This window comes from Gambusia affinis, linkage group LG24 (assembly GCF_019740435.1).
Source record: "Gambusia affinis linkage group LG24, SWU_Gaff_1.0, whole genome shotgun sequence".
Lineage (NCBI taxonomy): Eukaryota > Metazoa > Chordata > Actinopteri > Cyprinodontiformes > Poeciliidae > Gambusia > Gambusia affinis.
The window spans coordinates 3070413-3090372 of record NC_057891.1 but is presented as its reverse complement, the minus strand read 5'-3'; the positions used below and the strand labels follow the sequence as shown (position 1 = coordinate 3090372).

Here is a 19960-nt window from a genome sequence, read left to right as displayed (position 1 = left end):
GAATCGGGTCACAGCTTCACGTCTCTCCAACTGAAACCTTTTATTTTTCACAATAAATAGCAGTGAATCTAAAATGTTTGTATCGTCATGACGATGGGTTTACTGGGATTCATTTGTTACGGTTCTGCGCTGTGATTGGCTGTCAGTCAGCTGTGTTGGCTCGGTTCTGTTCAGCTCCAGGATCAGAACCCTTCATTCATCTAAAGCTGCTGTTGTTACATCCTGGCTGTCAGGTATAGTCCAATCATACAGGTGAGTCCAGAGGCCACGCCCCCCTGTGCATCCTGAACAGCAAAGTGGGCGGGGCTACATTCCCTGCTGGTCCAAACTGGTTCTGTCCGGACCGGATGAGTTTCAGAGACATTTGTCACAAAGTTCCACTTTTAGCCTGGAGTTCATCCATTTGCAACAATAAGCAAGGATGAGCCAACAGAAGTGTTTCAAAAATAACACCAGACAAAAAAATGAAGAACTACTAAACTAGTAACTGGTTAAAACCGGCTGACCAGTCTGAGAAGAAACAACTAAAACCAGACTAAATGTCACAGAAAGGAGATAATAACGATTGAGAAAAAAAAGAGGAGAAAAACACATAAACCAAAATATTAACTAAATCTGCAGAGTCCAGACCAGTTAGATCCGGTTTGACTCAGTTTGATCTGGTTCATGAGGAAAAACAAACTGAAATCAAAATAAAATTAGTCAGAAATGGGAAAACAACGATATTTCAGCAGAAAACAAAAACAGAGAAAAACACAGAAACTAAACAATAAACTAACTCTAAAGGTCCAGACCAGTTAGAACCAGCTTGATCCGGTTTGTGATGAAGAACTACCTAAAATGATATAAAATAAGTCAGAAAAAAACTAAACGATATTCCAGAAGAAAACATAAAAACAGAAGAGAAAACAGAGAACAAAATATAAACTAACTCTAAAGGTCCAGACCGGTTAGAACTGGTTTGATCCGGTTTGAACTGGATTGAACCAGATTGAACCAGTCACTGAAGAGAAACAAAACCACAGAACTGGGATCAGATTCAGAGTAACTTTGGTTCCTTCAACAACCAATCAAAATGTGCCATAGAGTCTCCAGTCAACATGGTCACCAGCAGCCCAGGAGGAGGTGCATCAGAGCAGGGAGGGGGCGGAGCCTGGGAGCTGTTTGGATTATTTGTCTACTAGAACCTGACCGGATCAGAACCTACTCTCACTGGACTGATGGGCTGATGGATGGAGATGATTGTGATCAGAAGTATTCAGAAAAGGAAACATTTTGGACGACCCTGAGCATCCTGTCTCATCTTCAGCTCCTCCACCGCCTGGTTCTGATTGTCTTCTGTCCACAAGTGTCTCTGAAATGTTCTGGACCTGGTACGGCTGTCTGAAGACCCGGCCCAGGACGAAGCTTCACTGCTGGGCCAGCAGGGCATTCCTGTTGGCCTTCAACTTCTCCAGACGCTTGGACAGGTGGCTGTTGCTGACCTCCAGCTCCTCGATGCGGTCCAGAGCTGAACGGAGCTGGAAGGAGCCGTACGATTTTAACCAGAACCGGTCTGCACAGAAAACCAACCAAAGGAGGCGCTCTCACCTCTCTCTGCAGTCTCCTCTTCTCCACCTTCAGCTCATCTTCAATCTTCTCAGCATTCTCAGACGCCGACTTGTAGCGACACACCTGACCCTCAAGGCGCAACACCTGAAGACAAAATCCGTCCAGGTTCAGACTGAAGGCTGGAGTAACCGAGTGGAAATGAACCGGTGGAAACATGAAGGCTCACATTTTGCTCCAGAGTCGTGACTTCCTGCTCAGATTTCACCAGCTTGAACTTGAGTTCACTGATCTGCCTGTTGGCGTCTCCTGGTGGAAACCAAGCAGAGGAATCAGGATGGATCCTGCAGCAGATCAACATCACACCTGGCCAGGAACTCACTCTGCAGGTCCAGCAGATGAGGGTCTATGCCGTTCTCCTGGGGCTTCTGCTCTGGGTTCTGGGCTCCATCCACCCCGTTCCTCTGATCCAGCTGAGACTGGAGAAGTCTGACCTGAACATTCACAGATTAACATCATTTTCTAGAAGATGTTTCGGCCTGTTTAGTCTTTAAACCAAAAGGTTTCCAGATCGAACCTGATCCCGTAAACCTTCTCTGTCATCAAACAGTTTCTTCATCCGAAGCTCTGAAACGAAACAGAGAGCAACAATCAATGACATCCCTGAAGGTCAGCCTGAAGGTCAAAGCTCCATGAGGTGAGATGGACGACTGCAGTCACAGAGTCAGAACTCCATCTGCAACAACAGCACAGCTCTGAGGAATGCCACTCCTTAGCTTAAGACTCACTGGATGGAGCTTTGGACCCTCATGGTGAGATCATCAGCTGGGGAAGTGATCATTATCTCCAATTTGATTTAATGAAAATTAATTACTTTAACTATGGTTAACAATTAAAAATTAACTGTCAATCATTTTATCTCAACTTCTCCTGATTTCTGATGTGATCTGGAGACACGGAGAAGGAAGTCAGCTTACCCTTCAGGTGTGGAGAACATCATCTACTGATGACTGGAACAAAACCACCAAAACAAACAACTCCAGGATTCAGATAAACATTTATTACCAGACATGAAAACTTTTCTAATCTTGTTTTTCAGGAACACATCTTCTCAGTAGGAACTTACATGTTATATTCAGAAGATTAGTCATTCCAACACATTCAAAGCTACCTTCTCATCTGACGCACCTTCATCACTCACTCCTTCATTGGTCACTCCCCATCTTTATCCGTCACTCCAAACCTTCAACGGTCACTCAGCACATTTAGATTTCTATATCCTAACTCTTGATGTGAGTCTCTGCTTTCTTCTGGCTCTAGCCAAAACTACCAGTCAACATGTTTTCTTCTAACATAAACATTTGAACATGAACGTGTTAGATGTTCATGAAAACCAGCAGCAGAGGGCGCTCCTGAGCTCATGAAAGCTTGCAATCTGTGTTGTCATTTTCCCTGCTGTCCAATCCGGGTTCTTCATGTTCTGATTCTGGTTCCATGGTGCCCATCGATGGAGCGATAACCTGGACCTCTTCCTCTATGGTGGATCGGTTCTGTTGCTGTGGTGGAAGCAGTAGGACCTCCTCTTCTTCATCAGCCTCCTCACAGCTGTCCATGTCTCCAACCGACAGCTCCTCAGTAGAATCAACACTGGACCGGTCCAGCCGCCGTCCCTCCTGGAGGCCCACCAGAGCCAGCTCAGGAACAGCCAAGGCCTTGATTTCTTCAGCGGTCACATCCATAAACCTCCTGACGAAGGAACTTTGTCCAACACTGGAGTGTGCTGATGAACTGCGGTTTCCTCCAAGCTCCTTTGAGTCTTTGACAGAAGTCAGAACGTGAGTTTGACTGTCAGACCTGGAGTCTGTTGAGGTCTTGTGAGATTCAGAAAAATGCAAGTCAACAAAAACAAAATCTCCAGAGATGGTTTTTAGAGGAGAATCAGGTGGACTGGTTTCTGAGTCAGCTTTTAGCTGCACGTCTCTAGACCTCATCTCTCCTTCGTCATTAGTGGTAGAATGATCATGAGAAGTTGAACAAACTCTGCTTGAGGAACCAGATGGGTCCTCCATCCTTTCTCTGGCTGAACTGACTCTTGGTGATGAAGAACATCCAGCCAGATGTTCTTCTTCACATCCAGAACCTTCTGCTGTTTCTCTGGCTAGGCTTGTCAGAAGCCACGTGGAGAGTCTGGTTCCCCTCAGTGGCCACACTGATTCATGTCCACCTCCATCATTCAGACAGGACTCACGTCCTACTCTGTTCCTTAGTGTGTTCTCCAAATCTGAGATCCAGTGGTGGAGATACATCAGGATTTCTGAGAAGATTCTTGAAATTTCTACTACAAACCCTGGTTTATCCTCTAGTCCTTGGAGCAAATCTTGAACAGTCATCACCATACTGGTCCACATTTCTTCTGGAGGAAAGGGGGGTGTTCTCTTTGGGCTTTCAGGGCAAGTTTTGTGCACCTGAGCAGCTCTTTGGAGTGGTTCTCCAGTGCTTTGGTTCTCAGGAGGAGATGTGAAATGTACTTTGGTTTCTGGACTGGCTTCTGTCCTCCTGATGGAGCCTTCTTCACCACCTGCAGCCTCAACCTTTGACTTGATGGACTCTGCTGCAGCTTTAAGGCTGGGATCTTCTTCACTGAAACCTGAAATTTCATTTTCCACATTCCTGTCTTCATCTTGACTTTGGGATCCCAGATCTGAAGTACTCATATGCTTTTGTTCAAAGTTTGTTTCAGAGGAAGACGATTCGCTTTGCAGAGCCAAAGAGACGTCCTGTGTTACCACCTCCTCAGATGGAGAGTTCAATTTCACAGCAGCTGAAAGGCCCAACACCATGGCTCGGTAACCCAGGATAATGTCTTTAGCAGATCGCGGTGGAACAAGTCTGGATCTGAAGACTTTCTGAGCTGGATCTTCTTTGCTAGGCTGTTTCTTGTTTGCCTCATTTCCGTCGGCTCTCACAGGAAGCTTTTTGGTCGGATCCTTTTTACCTGCCTTGCTCCGTGTTTGTCGGTTTCTGCCTGGATGTTTCTCAGTTGGTCTTTGTTTTTCTCTGGATGGTCTGGTTTGGTCGCTCACAGAGATCATGTTCTGTGGCAGTGACCTCTTGTTGTCTTTGGGGTCATTTTGAGGGGTTTTGCTGCCATCTGCTGGCTGCTGCTGTGAAGCCTTCCCTGAAAGACCATGAAGAGACGTTGGAAGACCAAACAGTGTCGACATTCAGGAAGGAAAACAGAGAGTAGGAGATTAACCAGTCAATAGGAAAAGGAGGATCACAGAGGAATTACAGGAGAACAGTAGCTCGGATTTTCTTCAGGATCAGGTCCACGACATCAAGAGCTGATTAAAAACCAAACATGCACAGGTCAATCATCGACTTCATGCACTCTAGTCTCCTGTCCAGAAGTGATGATTAAAGGAAATCAAAGGATTGGTTAGATGTCTGAAAACTTTAGTAAAATAAGCAATTACTCCTTCCTACCGAGCATGCTCTCTCTCCTGCTGTGAGGCGAGTCCTCAGCCATGAGGGAGGGAGATTCCTTTTCAGTCTGGTCTGCATCGCCGTTGGCAGCGGTGTCAGGAGAGATGACCACTCCATGGGTCTGTTGGGCAGAGAGTCGTAGCTTGGTAACTTGGAAGACAGTTTGTGGCTCCTTGGTGCCTTAATAGAGTAACATCTGCAAACTTCTGCCCATACTCTTGCTGGACTCAGAACCAATATGACGTCTCAAAGGGATCCGCAATTCCAGTCCTCAAATGTCACTGTTCGATAATTTTTGAATGCAACCCTGCTCTGAAACACCTGAATGAAATGAATGGGTTAAGGCCAGGTCCTTGAAAACTTACTGACATAACAAGAAGTAATTCCACTGTATGAATGAGCAGGGATCCATCCAGCAGTTGAAAGGTCAGTGACATTTGAGGATCGGATGCAAGATCTCAGGCGTACAAGGCCACAAAAATTAAGGTTTACGGTAGACATCCAAACTGAGTCCAACTCAAGTACAAGTGGGCCGTCACGGGCCAAAGTACGCCAGAGTAAGTGGGGGTCTTTATCCTCTATATGGTTCCTGTCTGAATCTGTGGTGGAGCCTTTGAGCTCAGGGAATCTCTACACGTAGTCTGCTGTTACAGTGAACTTGTTCTCGACACTGAACTGATTCCTCCACAGATTCAGATGTGGACTCTTGCTGGGCCACTCCAGAACCTTAATGCTAAGTTTTTATTGAGCAATTCTAGAGCTCTGTTGTTGGTTTGTTTAACTTTTTTAAAGCTTTTGATCATCCAGAAGATGCCCTCTGGGTGTATAGCAGGCTAACAATGGATTTGCTAAAGGAAACAAGGTTCCACAGTAAGGCCCCCTACAACCCCCAAACTGTTGTTCCTGTGGAAGAGGAACCTTTGGCAGATAGACTAAACAATGGTCCTGAAAGAAAACCCGAGGATCTTCATCGCCAGGTGTCTGTATCTCTGCTGGGTCAAAGCCGTAGTTGGATTTTTCTGGTACCTTCAGTGAGTCTTGGAGCTGGACAACCTCATCTGTGAGCCGGTCGCGTTCGATCCGAACGATGTCAGAGATTTCTCTGTGGCGCTCTAACGCCTGACGCAGGAAGGAGGTAGTGAAGGAGGTTAGAGAGGAAACAAGGTTAGGAAACAGGAAACAGAGGAAAACAGCTTGGAGACGTTTCTCAGAGGCAGAAAACAACCAAACAACCTTCCTTGGTTCTGTTCTCTTCCTGTCAAGTAAAGACTGCTCCAAACATATCTACCACTGATTTAACTCAGTCAATCATGGTGGCTCTGCACAGATGGTAGCAGAGGGAGGCATCACTCTGGATGTATCTTAAGTCCTGGGACCAAATGTTCAGAGCAGGACCAGAGGACTGGTTCTGGTTCTGGTTCCTCTGCCTCTGGGAACAAGAGCAGCGCCCTACCGCGATCTTCTTCTCCTTCCACTGCAGAGCTTCCTGCAGGTCAGAGATCTCCTGCCGGTAGGAGCTGCTCTTCTGACGCAGATCAGACACTTCCTGCCCAGCAGAGGGCAGCAGAGAGCAGCAGGTGGAAGAGGAAGGTCAGGAGCAGGAAACAGGAAGAGTTAGTTTAGGTGGAACAAGATGATGAATCTGAAGTGTGTTAAGTAAATGCAGCAGGAAGGAAAAAGTAATCACACCCTCCATCAGAGGGTGACCTTTGACCCTTTCTTCTCTACAGAACTGATTTCATTCAGAAACAATGGAGGGTTCTCCAGCAGGAACAACCTGATGAAGGTCAGGCTGCAGGTCAGGGCTTTGACTAGGCCACTCCAGTGATTGTGTCTCACCGTCAGCAGCTCGTTGGTTTGCCTCAGAGTTTCCTCTGTTTGATTGAACTGGACCTTCAGGACGCTGTGGGCCTGGCGCTCACGCTCCAGCTCCTGGAGAGACATCAGACCAAGATCTAACTAAACCTTCATCATCATCGTCATCATCATCATCATCTTCCTCACCTTGGTGGCGTCGTCCCAGCGGCGCCGGGCCTCCCACAGCAGCTCCTCCACGTCGCTCAGCTCCTCCATCAGGTTCTCCACCTGGAACATCAGCGCCGTCTTGTCGTTGTGCAGCTGAGCGTTGGACACCATGGCCCTGCGGTACTTCTCCTCCGCCTCCGCCAGTGAGTCCTGCACGGGCACGGGTCACATGATCAGTCCTGTTGGTTCTGACCGGACCGGACCGGAGTGCCCAGGTCTGTGGTCAGGCTGATAGCTGGAGTACCTTCATCTCTCTGATTGAGGCCTCCGTTTCCACGGAGAACGACGTGTCACAGCTTCCCCTGCGTGAAGAGGCGCCGCCCAGCGAGGCCAGTGTGGCGGCGGACAGCGTGGACGCCGTCCTGGAGCCCTGAGGGAGAGCGAGAGAGAGAGAGACTCTGAGGACCGCCTCTATTTTGTCTGACCAGCCCAGGGTCAGCGACCTCACCTTGTCAGTGAACTCCCGGTCCGTCCTCTCCTCCACCTGTACACACAAAACCTGATCAGTAACCGACCAATCTAATCAATCAGCTTCATCACCTGCAACACCCCAGAGAGCCAGCAGAGGGAGCCAGAGGGCGTTAACTCTCTCACCACAGGGCTGGCCCGGGCCGAGCTGGCCCTGGAGGAGGCCCGAGAGCTGGAGGCCAGGAGGCCACCGTAGTCCGAGGGCTGGGAGGGAAGAGGGGGCAGGAAGGACGGGAGACAAGGAAAGGAAACGAGAAAGGAAAGAATTGAAGAATGTGTTAGTGAAGAGGAAGGATGAAGATTATCAGAGCTATAGAAAGATGTTAGAACCAGTTCAGATCTGTTCAGACCGGCTTAGACTGGTTCATACTGGTTCAAATAGTTTTAAACTGGTTTGGTTCTTGTCCCTAACAAAACAGGGCAAGGAAACACCAGTTCAGACCAGTTCTGACTAATCTAGACCAGTTCCTTCCCTCAGGTCTGTTTACTGAGCTGCATCCAGAGGAGCCGGGCTGGATTATAGTCCAATGAACCCGAACCTCCAGCTGCTTTCTGGTCCACTCACCCGGTAACTGCCCCGGCTGCCCACAGACATTCTCTCCTCATCATCAGAGATCTACAGACAAACGATTACAGGATCACTGCAGCTGAGAGCAAACAGAAGAAGAAGAAGAAAGAGAAGAAGAGATACAGACCGAGGTGTGTCTCCGAGAGAGACGAGAGTAACGCTCGCTGTCCTCCTGAAAGGCCATGAAGAAGAAACGTGTTAAAGTAGGAGAAGAAGAAGGAGTCTTCAGAAGGTTCACCTGACAGACAGCAAGCAGGACAAACAGCCTGACAGACAGAAAACAGGGAAAACAGCCTGACAGACAGCGAGCAGGGATTGAATTCACAGCATGGAGGTGAATCTGATTTTAAAACAGAGGATGTTTTCTGTTAAACATTTTCTGTTTTAACATTTTAAAATAAACTAAAGTCAAAGTTTCTGTTATAAAGAATATTAAACAATAAAAACATTTTTAAAAATGGAATAAATAAAAAGCAGCAGACATGAATAAAATAATTCAATAATCATCTGGTGCAAAGCGGAGCATGCAGAACCCGGATCAGAACCGGGATCAGAACCCTACTGAGCGCGTGCAGAACAGACAACATGCAGCCTCCTCTGGTTGCAGCAGTTCTCAGTGGGAGGCCCGGTTCCACCAGAACCAGGAGAACCGGACCCGCCACACTGGAGCTGTGAAGGAGATTCTGCTGGACAGAACCGGTCCTACCATCCACTGTTCGATGTGACCCCACTTGTTATCCAGACCATAATACTTCTGAGGAGACCAGACCAGAGGGTTAGAGGCAGGAACAGGAACTGGGAGAACTGGGAGAACTGGGAGAACTGGACCTACCTTGGTGCTGTGAAACAGCTGCACCACATGGAGAGGAAGAGGAGCAGAAGGAGCAGGAGAAGAAGGAGGAGGAGGAGGAGGAGGAGGAGGAGGAGGAGGAGGAGGAGGAGGAGGAGGAGGAAACAAGAGGAGGAAGTCAGGCTGGTTCCACTGGATCGGAACCAGTATAAATAATGTTTCAAAGTTCTTTAAAAGTTCTGGATTCACTTCTTTTTTTTTATCAGTTTTGCTGATTTTTTTCTCTAATTTTCTGGATTTTTTCTGATATTTTCCATCTTGGATGGAAAACATTTTATTCAAAACTAGATAAATAAATTAATTAATACTGTTGTTACTGGATAATTAAGTCACTCCATCTAATAAATAAATAAATATCAACATTAATCTTTGATGATCAAAATTAAGTTGATCAACTTTTAAAAAACTTATTTTTCTAATTATTTTTGTTCTACTTCTTTCTCTCTGTTTTCCTTAAATCCTTTTAAATAAGATTTTATTAAGATTTGATCATTTTTTTATTTCTCTGTATTTTTGCCTAATTTTTTCCTTTTTGTTTTCTTCCAGGTTTTGCTGTAACACTTCTTTATTTTTACTCAAAAATCAGATTTTATCTCAGATTATTCTGGATTATTTTCTGCAGTTTTTCTCCTGATTAATTTTGATCATTTTCCAGGTTTCCTGTTGGTTTCCCAGGTTCTGATCCTGTACAAAGTTCTTCTTAGTCTAGAGTTAATCTCCTTTGTTTCCACGGTAACCATGAAACAAAGGACCCAGAGCCTTTAGAACCTTCAGAACCTGTTTGGTTTCATCATAAACTGTAAAGTTTTAATTAAACTCACCGCAGCAGCTGATCCTGATCCTTTCATCCTGACCTTTGACCTGCTATCACATGACCCCATCAGCTGCTCTGACCCGTCCTGACAGACTGATCTGTGATCCAATCAGCTGTCGGATCAATAACCCCGACAAGAGCTGATTTCAGAATAAGAGCGCTCACCTCCTTCTGTTGCCTCTCCAGCTCCTTCATCCGGATCTCCCGGGCCTCGGCTCTGGCGGCTCGCTTCGCTGCCAGCCGGGCCTCAGCCTGTGGAACACATTCATCCATCAGCAGATATTACCAATCATCAATAATCAATCAAACATAAAAACAGGAAAGAAACTTTTTTTCACAAAAGCTGGGTGTTATTACCGCGGCGGCCAGCAGGGGGAGACAGAGCGGCTCCATGTTTCAGTGTTTTTACATTGAAACATTATTTATATGAATAAATTATCTTTAAACTGAAACGTTTTATTTATAAATACATGTTTCTTTCTTTTAATTCCTGATTAATTTCATTTGTAATGATTTTTATCTCTAGTTGATGTGAAATCTGTTTATTTTACGTTTTCAGTCCTGTGATGAAGATGAAGATGATGATGCTGTCTGAGCTGTGGATTATTACTGGAGCTCCACTGGATTACAGCAAGCAGGTCAGACACTCCCAGTAACAAACCAGTCTGCTGTGGCTGCTCCCAGTAGGTCAGTGGGAGGAGGAGACCCCCCAGTTTATGGCTGGTTTTGACTGGATCTGGGTCAGAGACCAGAACCAGTCTGAGGACAGACAGGACCAGACGGTACCAGCAGGAGACCAGCATCACAGTCATACCCAATCAGCCTCATTGATACCCAGTTATACCAATAATCAGCTTTATGGACCCGATGGTGGAACCTGAGTGACTGGACCAACTGGTCAACTACTGGTTTCAGCCTTTGGTTGGACCAACTAGCTGGACCCAACTGGTTGGACCAACTGGTTGAGCCAAACTGGTTAGACCTCAGTAGTCGAACCGACTGACTGGATCTGGTTGATCCACTGAAAAGTCGTTCAGGTTCCACTGACTGTAGGGAGGATGAGATTACAGGTGGTTCTGGTTCTGGTTCTGATGGTCCCTCATAGACTTAATGGATCCAGGATCACCTGATGATCCTCATAAATAAGAATAATGCTGATTTTAATTCCCGATAAACCAGTTACATTTGATCTCATCAATCAGCCTGATTATTATTGATTATCTATTTTATCATTGATCATTCTGTTCATTATTAATCAGCCTGTTTATTACTGATCATTCTGATAATCAGCCTGTCTGATTACCCATCATGTTTATTGATGATGATGAAGATGATGATGATCTTTACCTCTCGCGCTATCTGGCTCAGCGCATCCTCCTCCGCAGCCAGCTTGTCCCGGTTCGGAATCCTCTTCCGGCCAGGGCCCTGGGTTCCCATGGTTCCGGATGGCTCTACCTGCAGCCGAGCTCTCCTGAGGTTCGGGACATGCGGTTCTGGAGGTGCAGCAGCAGCAGAACGGCCTTGTTCCAGTGTTAAACCCGTCAGTTCGGTCACCTTGTCTCGGTTCCGAGTCCTGATGGACCCATCCCTCAGAGCTGTACCTGCAGCCGTAATATTACCTTGGTTCTGATTTAGTCCGGATCACTCAGACCTGTGACCCGGACTCTCCAGAACCCATGATTATCCCGTTTCCTTGTAAAATTAGAGGGTCTGTTAATGCGGTTCGGTGCTGATGGGTCCGTTCTGCCGCTGCAGACGGCGGTTAGCTGCTCCCAGTCAGACCACCGAACCGGACCAGCGTCAGGGTGAGTATTAGAGTCCGGGTTGCTCAGTGGCCCGTCGGCCCGCTAATCCGCCCCCCAGTTCGGGCCGCTGCGGCGGAGCTCCGGCAGCCGAGAGCAGAGCGCCGTGCCGCGGTCAGGTGAGCCGCTGCCGCACCGAGACCGGAGCCCGGAGACACGGATCCACTGCGGAGGAGAGGCGCGTCGCCGCTCCGTCACCGCTACGCAGCTAGCGCGGAACTCCGGCGCGGCGGAAGTACCCCTACAAATTAAGAGCCGGTAACCCGCGACGATAAGAAAATGAAAACATAGCCACCGGAAACGGAATCAGGGTATTAAAAGGTCATTTTTCCAAGACCAATTGAGGTCTAAAATATTAAAATACGACGGCGTATTAGGACCATTGCAGATAGAAAAAAAGAATACATTTCAGCCAAAAAAATTCAACAATTTTGAGATTAATATCAAAAAATTTTTAGAAAAAATATGCAACTTTCTGAAAATCTCTGAAAAGTCAAAAATTAATCCCAAAATGTCTACTTTTTTATTCCAACATTTAAACGCAGAAATGTTCGATTTTTTTCCCCAGAAAATTGGTCCAGTCCATATTATATTCTGGCTAACTCCCAGGGTGGTATGATGCCGGGGGCAGCTACACCCATTCCCTCCCATCGTGTCTAGTCAGCAGCATGTCTACAATCATGACAGATCAATAACTGCTGAGTTGTTTATGTTGTTTATTGAACAGAAGCTAAACACATCATCATCGTCATTATCATCAGAGTGGAGAGGGAACGGGAATCCGGTGTGGCTGGACTACTGAACAAACTGTGATTAAAGAGTTAATTTAAATAATGTCACCAGGGGGTGTGATTACTTTTCCACTCAGAGTCGATTGAATTGATAAAATAAGTGAAATCATGATTTAAAATCCGACTTTATGTTTTAAAAATAAAAGAAGAAGAAATCTATTATGGGGTGAGATACTTTTCCCAGCTATGTGCCAATAGTAATGTTGAAGAATCTTCTGGAACTCAGAACCAATCAGATGCAGACAGAATCCTGAAGGGATCATTCCTTGAATCTCAGTAGGATCCTCTGTTTCTGTTGGACCTTTTTGGTGGTTTATCAGGAGTAAAGAACAGAATAAACCAACCCAAAAATCCAACCCTTCAGGTTTAAACTCCATCTGCAGGTTCTCTGAACTCCATGATGTTCCTCAGGGACTGATTTGTTGTGTGTCCCGGTTCCAGTCCGTGAACATTGATGAAGGAGGCTGAAGAGCAGGAGGAAGAGGAGTGAACTACATCCTGAAACCGGGCCTGGTTCAGAACATATTGCTGGATCTCCAAGGAGTGCCGTTACTCTCTGCCAACAACAACGACAAGTCAGAGCAGATCAGCGCAGCTCAGGTGGATCAATAACCAGCAGTGGGCAAACATCAGCTAATATGATACAAGCAGAGCTAAATTATTGCTTAGCATATAGGGCTAACTTCTACTAATTACCATGTTGTTAGAGCTGTTAGCTTCCACTAATTATTATGTTACAATAGCGTTTAGCATTGTGCTTTAGGGTTAGCATAGGTAACTTTGTAGTTAGCGCTGCCCGCCACTGCTATAACCAATAAGATGAAAGCGGTTCTCACTGGGCAGGTCTGAAGCTGTCCGTTTCTTCTGATGAGATCCAGAAACCTGCAGGGTTTCATCAGAACAGAACCTTTTTATTAGAACAACGTCGTCTGCATAGAATATGAGCTGATTAACAAACTTTAACAGTTTGGTGTCCAGAATCACATGGAAACATGATGATGGACACTTTCATCTGTTGACTGAATGTGGCTCAGCTGAACTGGAGGATATGAATGGATCTGGTGTCTGTTCATTAAACCGGGTCAAACCTGGACCAGGACACATCTAAAAGTCAGATGAAGAAGGACAACTTCTGATTTCAAACTGACCTTTTTCTTGGCGCTCAGAGCTGCGATTTTACTCTCAATGTCTGACACCTGGAGAGCAAACAGACACGCAGTGAAGGACCAGAAACCAACAACCCAATGTCCACATGTCAAAGCTGAGATGTTCTGGATAAACAAAGATGGCAGACCCCAACGAACCTCGCTCTCGGCGCTCTGTACTCTGGCAGCAGTCAGCGCCACCACATCCTCCAGCTCCGACAGCTCAGAGTCCGTCGTCCCTCCAAAACGGTTCTTGGCACTTTGTTCGAGTCGCCGCAGCTTAGACTCCAGCTCATACGACCGTCCGGCCGTGATATACACCTGGACAGGTAGGAGGACAGACACAGACTGGTCATCGGATAGGATGTTGATGGTGATTATGATGAAGCTGATAGAGCTGAAGGTCAAGGGAACACACTGAATTCCTGCTAGGTTCCTCTAGGTTCCAGAAGTCTATTGCTTTAGTCTACATTTTCCAACATAGAAGAACCATTGGAGTGAGTTCTAGTTGAGATTGGTGCTGGTGAGGAGCTCGATGGAACCGGACCCTATCTGGACCCAGTGTGTTTCCCTGGACACACAACAGCCAGTGGAGGTTTAAAGCCAGTCCGGACATTAGGTCATGCTTCAGAGGAGGTTCTGGGGGCTGATCTTAGTGTAGGGATGGGTCCGATGTAGGGAATGGGGGCCAATCATGCAGGTCACATTGGAAGCTTACATTTTCCTCAAGTTCCCTGAAAGCATCATCGGCCTGCTTTACGTCAGAGCCAACTAAGGGGGACCTGTCGATCGGCTCTGCGAGGCCGTACTCGACCATTGCGTTTTCTGTGGCGTTAATGGTTCTCAGGACCTCAGTGGTGAGGTCACAGAGGGCGGCAGCAGTGGATCTCTGAAAGCCATGTAGAGGGACAGATGTTAGCAGCTGGAAAACAACATCTGCAGCAGCTACCAGACTGGACACCTGTCCGGCCGTGATGTACACCAGGGTCTGGACGACTTCTCGAACTGAAACTCAGGTACATCCTGGTGCCTCTAGTGATGTGCCCACCACCCACTAGACAGATTGCAACACACACACGAACAATACACTCGTTCACCAATCCTCCCTGAGACCTACAGTGAAGGAATCATATCATTAGCTCTTAAATTTTCCAAGCTAGAGGCCAGAGGTGATTTCAGCGTTCATCCATCCCTGGGTCCAGCCAGGTAGCTGCTTCACATTAACACAACCTGACAGGAGTACGGTGAGGCAGGAGATGGGCTGTTAGTGAGGAGGTCGTCATGCACAGAGATTAGAGTTGTTTAATGCCAGATTTTTGATCTTTCTTCTGAGCTTCATGCTGAGCTCTAACAGGAAGTTCTTTGTCCTGAGCTTGTCTGGACTTTGTTCTGGTGGAATGACAGCTTCTGCGGTAAAAGCTGAGCCATGCTGATGCCTTCAAAACAGGAACCTGGATGTTCAGTAGCAGCAGTACTTGGTTCATAGCAATTGTCTGGGCAGGATGTTGGTCTCCAGGTTCCTGTTTGCTGCTACTCTCTGAGTCGCTGTCGTACCTTTTGAGCCTCTGTTGGCATCTCATCGCTGGACGAGCTCAGCTCCTTGTCCTTCAGGGAGACCGGAGGGACCACTGGTCCTCCCCTGATGCCAGAAGACCCTTTAGTCCCAGGAAAAACCTTTTTCCCAGCCTCTTCATCTGACGACAGGCCTTTATCGCTCAGGTTTCCTGCCAGCTCACTCAGCTTCCTCCTGAGCTTCTCCTCCTCATTTGGAGCTGATGAAGTCAAGGCCTGTTGGAAGGAACAACTTTACTGGATTTGAGTCTAAAGTGACTGATGGGTTTATCATCTTCTCCATGTGAATCAAGGATTTAAGGTTGTGTTCTGTCTTACCTCATCAGCAGGAGTCATCTTCTCCTCCAGACGGCTCAGCAGGCTCTCAATGGCGAACATCCGCTTGTTCAGTTCGTTGATCTGAAAAATGAATCCAGACAGAAAATGTCATGGTCAGCAGGAAGTTCTCTCTCCTTCCAGACTTGGTTCTGTATGTCTGTGTGTCCTTACAGGCGGGGCTTGGCCCAGGTTCTCCTGGGAAGAGGCTCTGCTGTTCTTTCTGCGGTGGTGGGGTTGCTGGTGAACAGGGGGATGCCTCTGGTACTCTTCCTCATCTGAGGTGTCAACATACTGCTGCCTAGCCACCGATGAGCTGATCTTTGATAGAGAGCGGGTTCGGACCATCCGGTTGTCTGCATAGTCATCTGATGATGCAGTGATATGGGGAAATAAATGCACGTCAAGGGGAAGACCGGTCTTTTTGTTTCGAACTTTCTGATTTAAAAGATGTCCTCAATTTCTCCTGGTACAAAGGTCTCCAGACTTTCTTTTCCCCTGCTACTAAAAACTCATCTAGGGGATTCCAGAGTGTTTCTATCCTTCAGACAAGTCCTAAGTTCGTACTTAGGACTTGCTCAGAGGTCTCCTCCTAATGGAACATGGATGGCTCCCAGAGGTATCCTTACCGTAAATCCCAATGGCCTCAGCTGATACTGCAAGGACTCTACTTTGAACACCTGAATTGCTAACCACACCCTGGAGCAAAAGCTACACAATGAAATCCCAACCATACTTCTGTCAGCGTAGAATATGTACAGTATGCTCTGTATTTGAGAGGCTTTAGAGTGTGTTGTTATGTTGCCATGCTGACCGGGTCTCATGGCGTAACGGTCCAGACTCTTTCTGCGGTTCCCTCGGTGAGTGTAGTAGTCGTAGTCCCCGTCATTCCGGTAATACCGATCATCCTGCATCTGCTTTCAAATAGTGTCATTAAACACATGTCTTCCTTAGAACCAGGTCTTATCTGCGGTCTTCATCAGCCCGAGCTTTACCTGCACAGAAGGTCGCCGTGAATGAGGAAGGTAGTCCTCTGAGTCAAAGTCCATGGGATGAACCGACAGCAGACGTTTATTCTTCCTCATCTAGATGGGACACAGCTGCTTCAGTTACTCCTGCTCTGACTGAACCCACAAAGCCTCTTGGTGTTCCTGTTTACCACTTTGTAGCTCTGAGCCTCGCCCTCTCCAGGATCATCCTCGGTGCCGTTGTATCCATCTAAAACATAGCAGCGGGCTTACTTGGACTATGCCATAGAAAATCACATGCTGAACCTCTGGACCAGCAGGAGGTTCTGAAAAACTGGACTGGCTTGTTGAGAGACTTACGGCTGTGGACATCCGGCATGCTCTGGGTGTCGTCATCACGACCACCTGAACCAGAAACACAGGCAGGATCAGAACAACCGGAGCAAGGTCCAGAAACATCACTATGAGACTCACCGTCTCCATTCAGGCGCTTGTACAAAGATCGCATCACCTTGGCACTGCCAAAGCGTTTGAAGCGGTTCCTCACGTTGTCATGATACCAGCCCAGAGTCCCCATCTTCAGCACCCTGAAGCACACAATGAACAGAACTGAACCACCCAAAGGCCCGGTCTGTAGAACTGGCAACAGGTTCAGGACCAACAGTCTGGTTCTGATCCACAACACATTAAGACAGAACTGAGAGCAGATCGATTCAAGACAGAGAATTACAGCAGACCTGAGAGACGCTGGTTACTGCAGCATCCAACCATCCATCCATCCATCCATCCATCCATCCATCCATCCATCCATCCATCCATCCATCCATCCATCCATCCATCCATCCATCCATCCATCCATCCATCCATCCTTCGTCTTAATGTCTCTTTACCTCCACACCTGTCTCCAGATGGACTTGTCTCTTTCTCTCTGTCTATTATTGACCTTTGTATGACCTGTCGTCTCCTGTCCCTCTCTGTCTCACCTGGTCATGCGGCAGTTGTCACACACCCAGCCGTGCTCCTTCTTGTTGTAGCGGCTGCAGGACTTGCAGGTGAACATGCGGCAGTCCAGGCACTGCCTCTTGCTGTTGACCAGGAACTTGAAGGGCTGCAGGCAGCGGATGCAGAGCGAGTCGGAGACGTTCCTCTCTGAGCCCAGCAGCTCCCGTTTCGTGTCCTCCTTCTCGATGCGCGTCTTCAGCTCACTGCAGGCGGGAAAGACATGAACCATGGTGAACCGCACCGCACAGCACAGCGCTCCACTTCCTCTGATTCTGGAAACCCAGGATGAGGGCAGCTGCCCAGGGCGGCACAGAGAGGAGGGCGCTCAACAACTAGACTACAAAATTAGGTCTGAAACTATTATTATTAGTACTGAAATAATAGCTTAATTATGATTTAGAAGTATACAGATTAAAAAAATACAATTTGCTGTAAAAAGTAAACCTTCAGAGCCAAAGCAAAACAAAATACACATTTCACATTTAAGATAAAACAACTTTCAAATCTCCTTGGGTTGCTGTTTTGTGTTCACCCAGTTTAAATTCAGTAAAGGAAAGGCATTGATATAAACATTTATTTTCCTTATTATTTATTTGCTTTTATCTCTTAATGTATTTCTAATATTGAATAAAAAAAAACTTGAGAGACTGAATTAAAAATCTGCCAGTTTAATCCAAACAATCATCAGAATAATCGATTTCTAAAACATATCTTCTCTGAATGTTTTTGGCCCAACATGGAGAGGAGTTAGTTTCCTCTGTTTCCTGCTAAAATAAAAATAAATAAATAAAATCTGATAACTGGTTTCATTCATAGTTTGAGGGGCAGGAGGGGGTTCTTGCCCAGGGCAGCGGTCCTGTTAGAGCCGCCCCTGGTGCTCTAACGGCTCAGCCTGCTGCTGATGATCAGCTGTTAACCTCCTGATTAATGGCTCTGCTGCAGCAGGATCTGATTTCCACGGTGGAAATGAGATTTGAGCCGCAGAGCCGTTCCACTGCCTCTGCCCCCGAGGCTGATGGGAGTTGGAGTCTGCAGCGGAAACAGAGCATCTTTGTGAATCCAGAGCGTGTGACAGCGGCGTGATCAGCTGCAGCAACAACAGCATCTTTCACGCTCACATTCCTGAGCGTTGACCTCCCGTCACATGAGCCGGGATGTGAACAGAACCTCCACCTGGACCTACGTCAGCCTCTCCTCCTCATTCTTGCGCAGGTTGAAGTCGCGCTGGATCACCTCCCACACGTGTTTGGCTTCTTCATCCGTCAGACGGGAAAGATCCAGCTTTCTCTCCATCTTCCTGGAACAGAAGGAAACATTACGGCCTGACTGCAGGAGATCCTCAGGGTCCAGCTGTGGGAACCCGTCTGGTGTAAACACATGAAACTGTAAACTCCCAATAATCTGGGCATAAATAGATCTTATTATTTATGAGAAACTCAGAGGCAAAAAACATAAAAAAACATATGAGAGAAAAAATCTATATCACTTCAGTCTCCTTTAATTAACAATATTTAGAGAAAAAATTAAACCCATTGCAAAAAAAACAAAAAACACTATATTATTTAGAAAACATGAACAGAAACCTCCTGTTTGTGTAGAAATGGAATAAAATCTAATATTTTCATTTATGTTTCAGAAAAATATGCAAATGAATAAACTTTGGTTTCATCCTCAGGCAATAATTAAAGAAAAAACATTCTTAGCTAAAAGTTTAAAGTACATTTTTGATATATAACCAAACAAAACAACAGATTTATCTTCAGATACTTTAAAAATCATAAATTATGAATCCTGTGGTTCTGGAGCCGCTGTGGCCTTTATGTTCACAGCGACGATAATGACTGTTCCCAGATCAGCTGCAGTTAAATCAAATTCAACAAAACAAACTGAGACGATATGAGATCAAATCTAATAATCTATAATCAATAAAGTGGATTAAAGAGGATAAAAACTCACCGTGTGTCTGAGTGAGACGCTCTGGAGCTGCTGACTGAAAAAATGAGACGGAAAACCCCGAGAACATCAGCTGATCACATGAGCAACACACTGAGGCAGAGCCAGAGTTTCATAAGGAGAGGAAGTGACATCACCCAGGAAAACAGCCTGGACACACCTGGAGACACATGGAAACACCTGGAGACACATGGAAACACCTGGAAATACCTAGAGACACATGGAAACACCTGGAGACACATGGAAATACCTGGAGACACATGGAAACACCTGGAAATACCTGGAGACACCTGGAAACACATGGAAACACCTGGAGATACCTGGAAATACCTGGAGACAGAACCAGGCCCTGACCAGTCCTCCCAGTTGTACCGATTCTGGTCCCAGTGGGTCAGTGACCCAGATGTCTCCTCCTGAAGCTGAAAGAGCTTCAGTTTGTGGTTCTGACCAGCAGAGGGCGCTCTGCACAATTCTAACTAATTGGTTGATGCCTTCAGGGACTGCAGGAGAAAATGGTCTGACATAAACCTCAATCTGATTGGCTGTTGTGGTTATGACGTCATGATCCTCCTTCAAAACATTTTAAAATTTTCAAAGTTAAGTATTTAGTTACAGTTAATAAAAGAAGACATCAGAATAAATTATTTAAATGA

The 19960-nt window shown here is 46.5% G+C and overlaps 2 protein-coding genes across 16 annotated transcripts; both read right to left on the bottom strand.

Moving 5' to 3' along the window:
- Positions 1-21: 21 nt before the first annotated feature.
- On the bottom strand, positions 22-11780 carry lrrfip1b (leucine rich repeat (in FLII) interacting protein 1b). Of its 9 annotated transcripts, XM_044109585.1 has the most exons (19): positions 11107-11780; positions 9925-10011; positions 8928-8945; positions 8802-8849; positions 8223-8267; positions 8093-8143; positions 7654-7731; positions 7508-7543; positions 7304-7429; positions 7039-7209; positions 6874-6966; positions 6488-6580; positions 6061-6153; positions 5035-5155; positions 2126-2175; positions 1931-2042; positions 1778-1857; positions 1591-1695; positions 22-1520 (listed from the first exon to the last, which is right to left on the bottom strand). In XM_044109585.1, the coding sequence occupies exons 1-19, from the start codon at positions 11194-11196 to the stop codon at positions 1410-1412; spliced, it is 1608 nt and encodes a 535-aa protein (XP_043965520.1). In that variant the 5' UTR covers positions 11197-11780; the 3' UTR covers positions 22-1409. The 9 variants fall into 9 exon arrangements, 1 of the variants encoding a protein (XP_043965520.1); XR_006369926.1 differs by lacking the exons at positions 22-1520; positions 1591-1695; positions 1778-1857 and having other exon boundaries at positions 1944-2042; positions 2126-4726; XR_006369927.1 differs by lacking the exons at positions 22-1520; positions 1591-1695; positions 1778-1857 and having other exon boundaries at positions 1944-2042; positions 2126-4726; positions 8802-8846.
- A 480-nt stretch (positions 11781-12260) lies between these two features.
- Positions 12261-19424, bottom strand: mlpha (melanophilin a). Of its 7 annotated transcripts, XM_044109625.1 has the most exons (16): positions 19311-19424; positions 18538-18651; positions 17336-17557; positions 16827-16939; positions 16713-16757; positions 16544-16602; positions 16380-16469; positions 16199-16301; positions 15559-15752; positions 15388-15468; positions 15052-15285; positions 14216-14386; positions 13657-13818; positions 13501-13548; positions 13189-13234; positions 12736-12908 (listed from the first exon to the last, which is right to left on the bottom strand). In XM_044109625.1, the coding sequence occupies exons 2-16, from the start codon at positions 18645-18647 to the stop codon at positions 12868-12870; spliced, it is 1719 nt and encodes a 572-aa protein (XP_043965560.1). In that variant the 5' UTR covers positions 18648-18651; positions 19311-19424; the 3' UTR covers positions 12736-12867. The 7 variants fall into 7 exon arrangements, with proteins under 7 accessions (XP_043965557.1, XP_043965558.1, XP_043965561.1 ...); XM_044109622.1 differs by lacking the exon at positions 13189-13234 and having other exon boundaries at positions 12261-12908; XM_044109623.1 differs by lacking the exon at positions 13189-13234 and having other exon boundaries at positions 12261-12908; positions 16199-16298.
- Between the last annotated feature and the right edge of the window lie 536 nt (positions 19425-19960).

Excerpts from the sequence above, each read along its gene's own strand:
- lrrfip1b (XM_044109585.1), bottom strand. The coding sequence starts at position 11,196 with ATGGGAACCCAGGGCCCTGGCCGGAAGAGGATTCCGAACCGGGACAAG. Across the intron at positions 7,732-8,092 it reads GCAGCCGGGGCAGTTACCGG|CCCTCGGACTACGGTGGCCT; the intron begins GTGAGTGGACCA and ends CTTCCCTCCCAG. Across the intron at positions 7,544-7,653 it reads CGGCCCGGGCCAGCCCTGTG|GTGGAGGAGAGGACGGACCG; the intron begins GTGAGAGAGTTA and ends TTGTGTGTACAG.
- mlpha (XM_044109622.1), bottom strand. The coding sequence starts at position 18,647 with ATGGAGAGAAAGCTGGATCTTTCCCGTCTGACGGATGAAGAAGCCAAA. Across the intron at positions 16,470-16,543 it reads AGGCTCAGAGCTACAAAGTG|ATGAGGAAGAATAAACGTCT; the intron begins GTAAACAGGAAC and ends TGTCCCATCTAG. Across the intron at positions 13,819-14,215 it reads TCAGGGAACTTGAGGAAAAT|GTGTATATCACGGCCGGACG; the intron begins GTAAGCTTCCAA and ends CTACCTGTCCAG.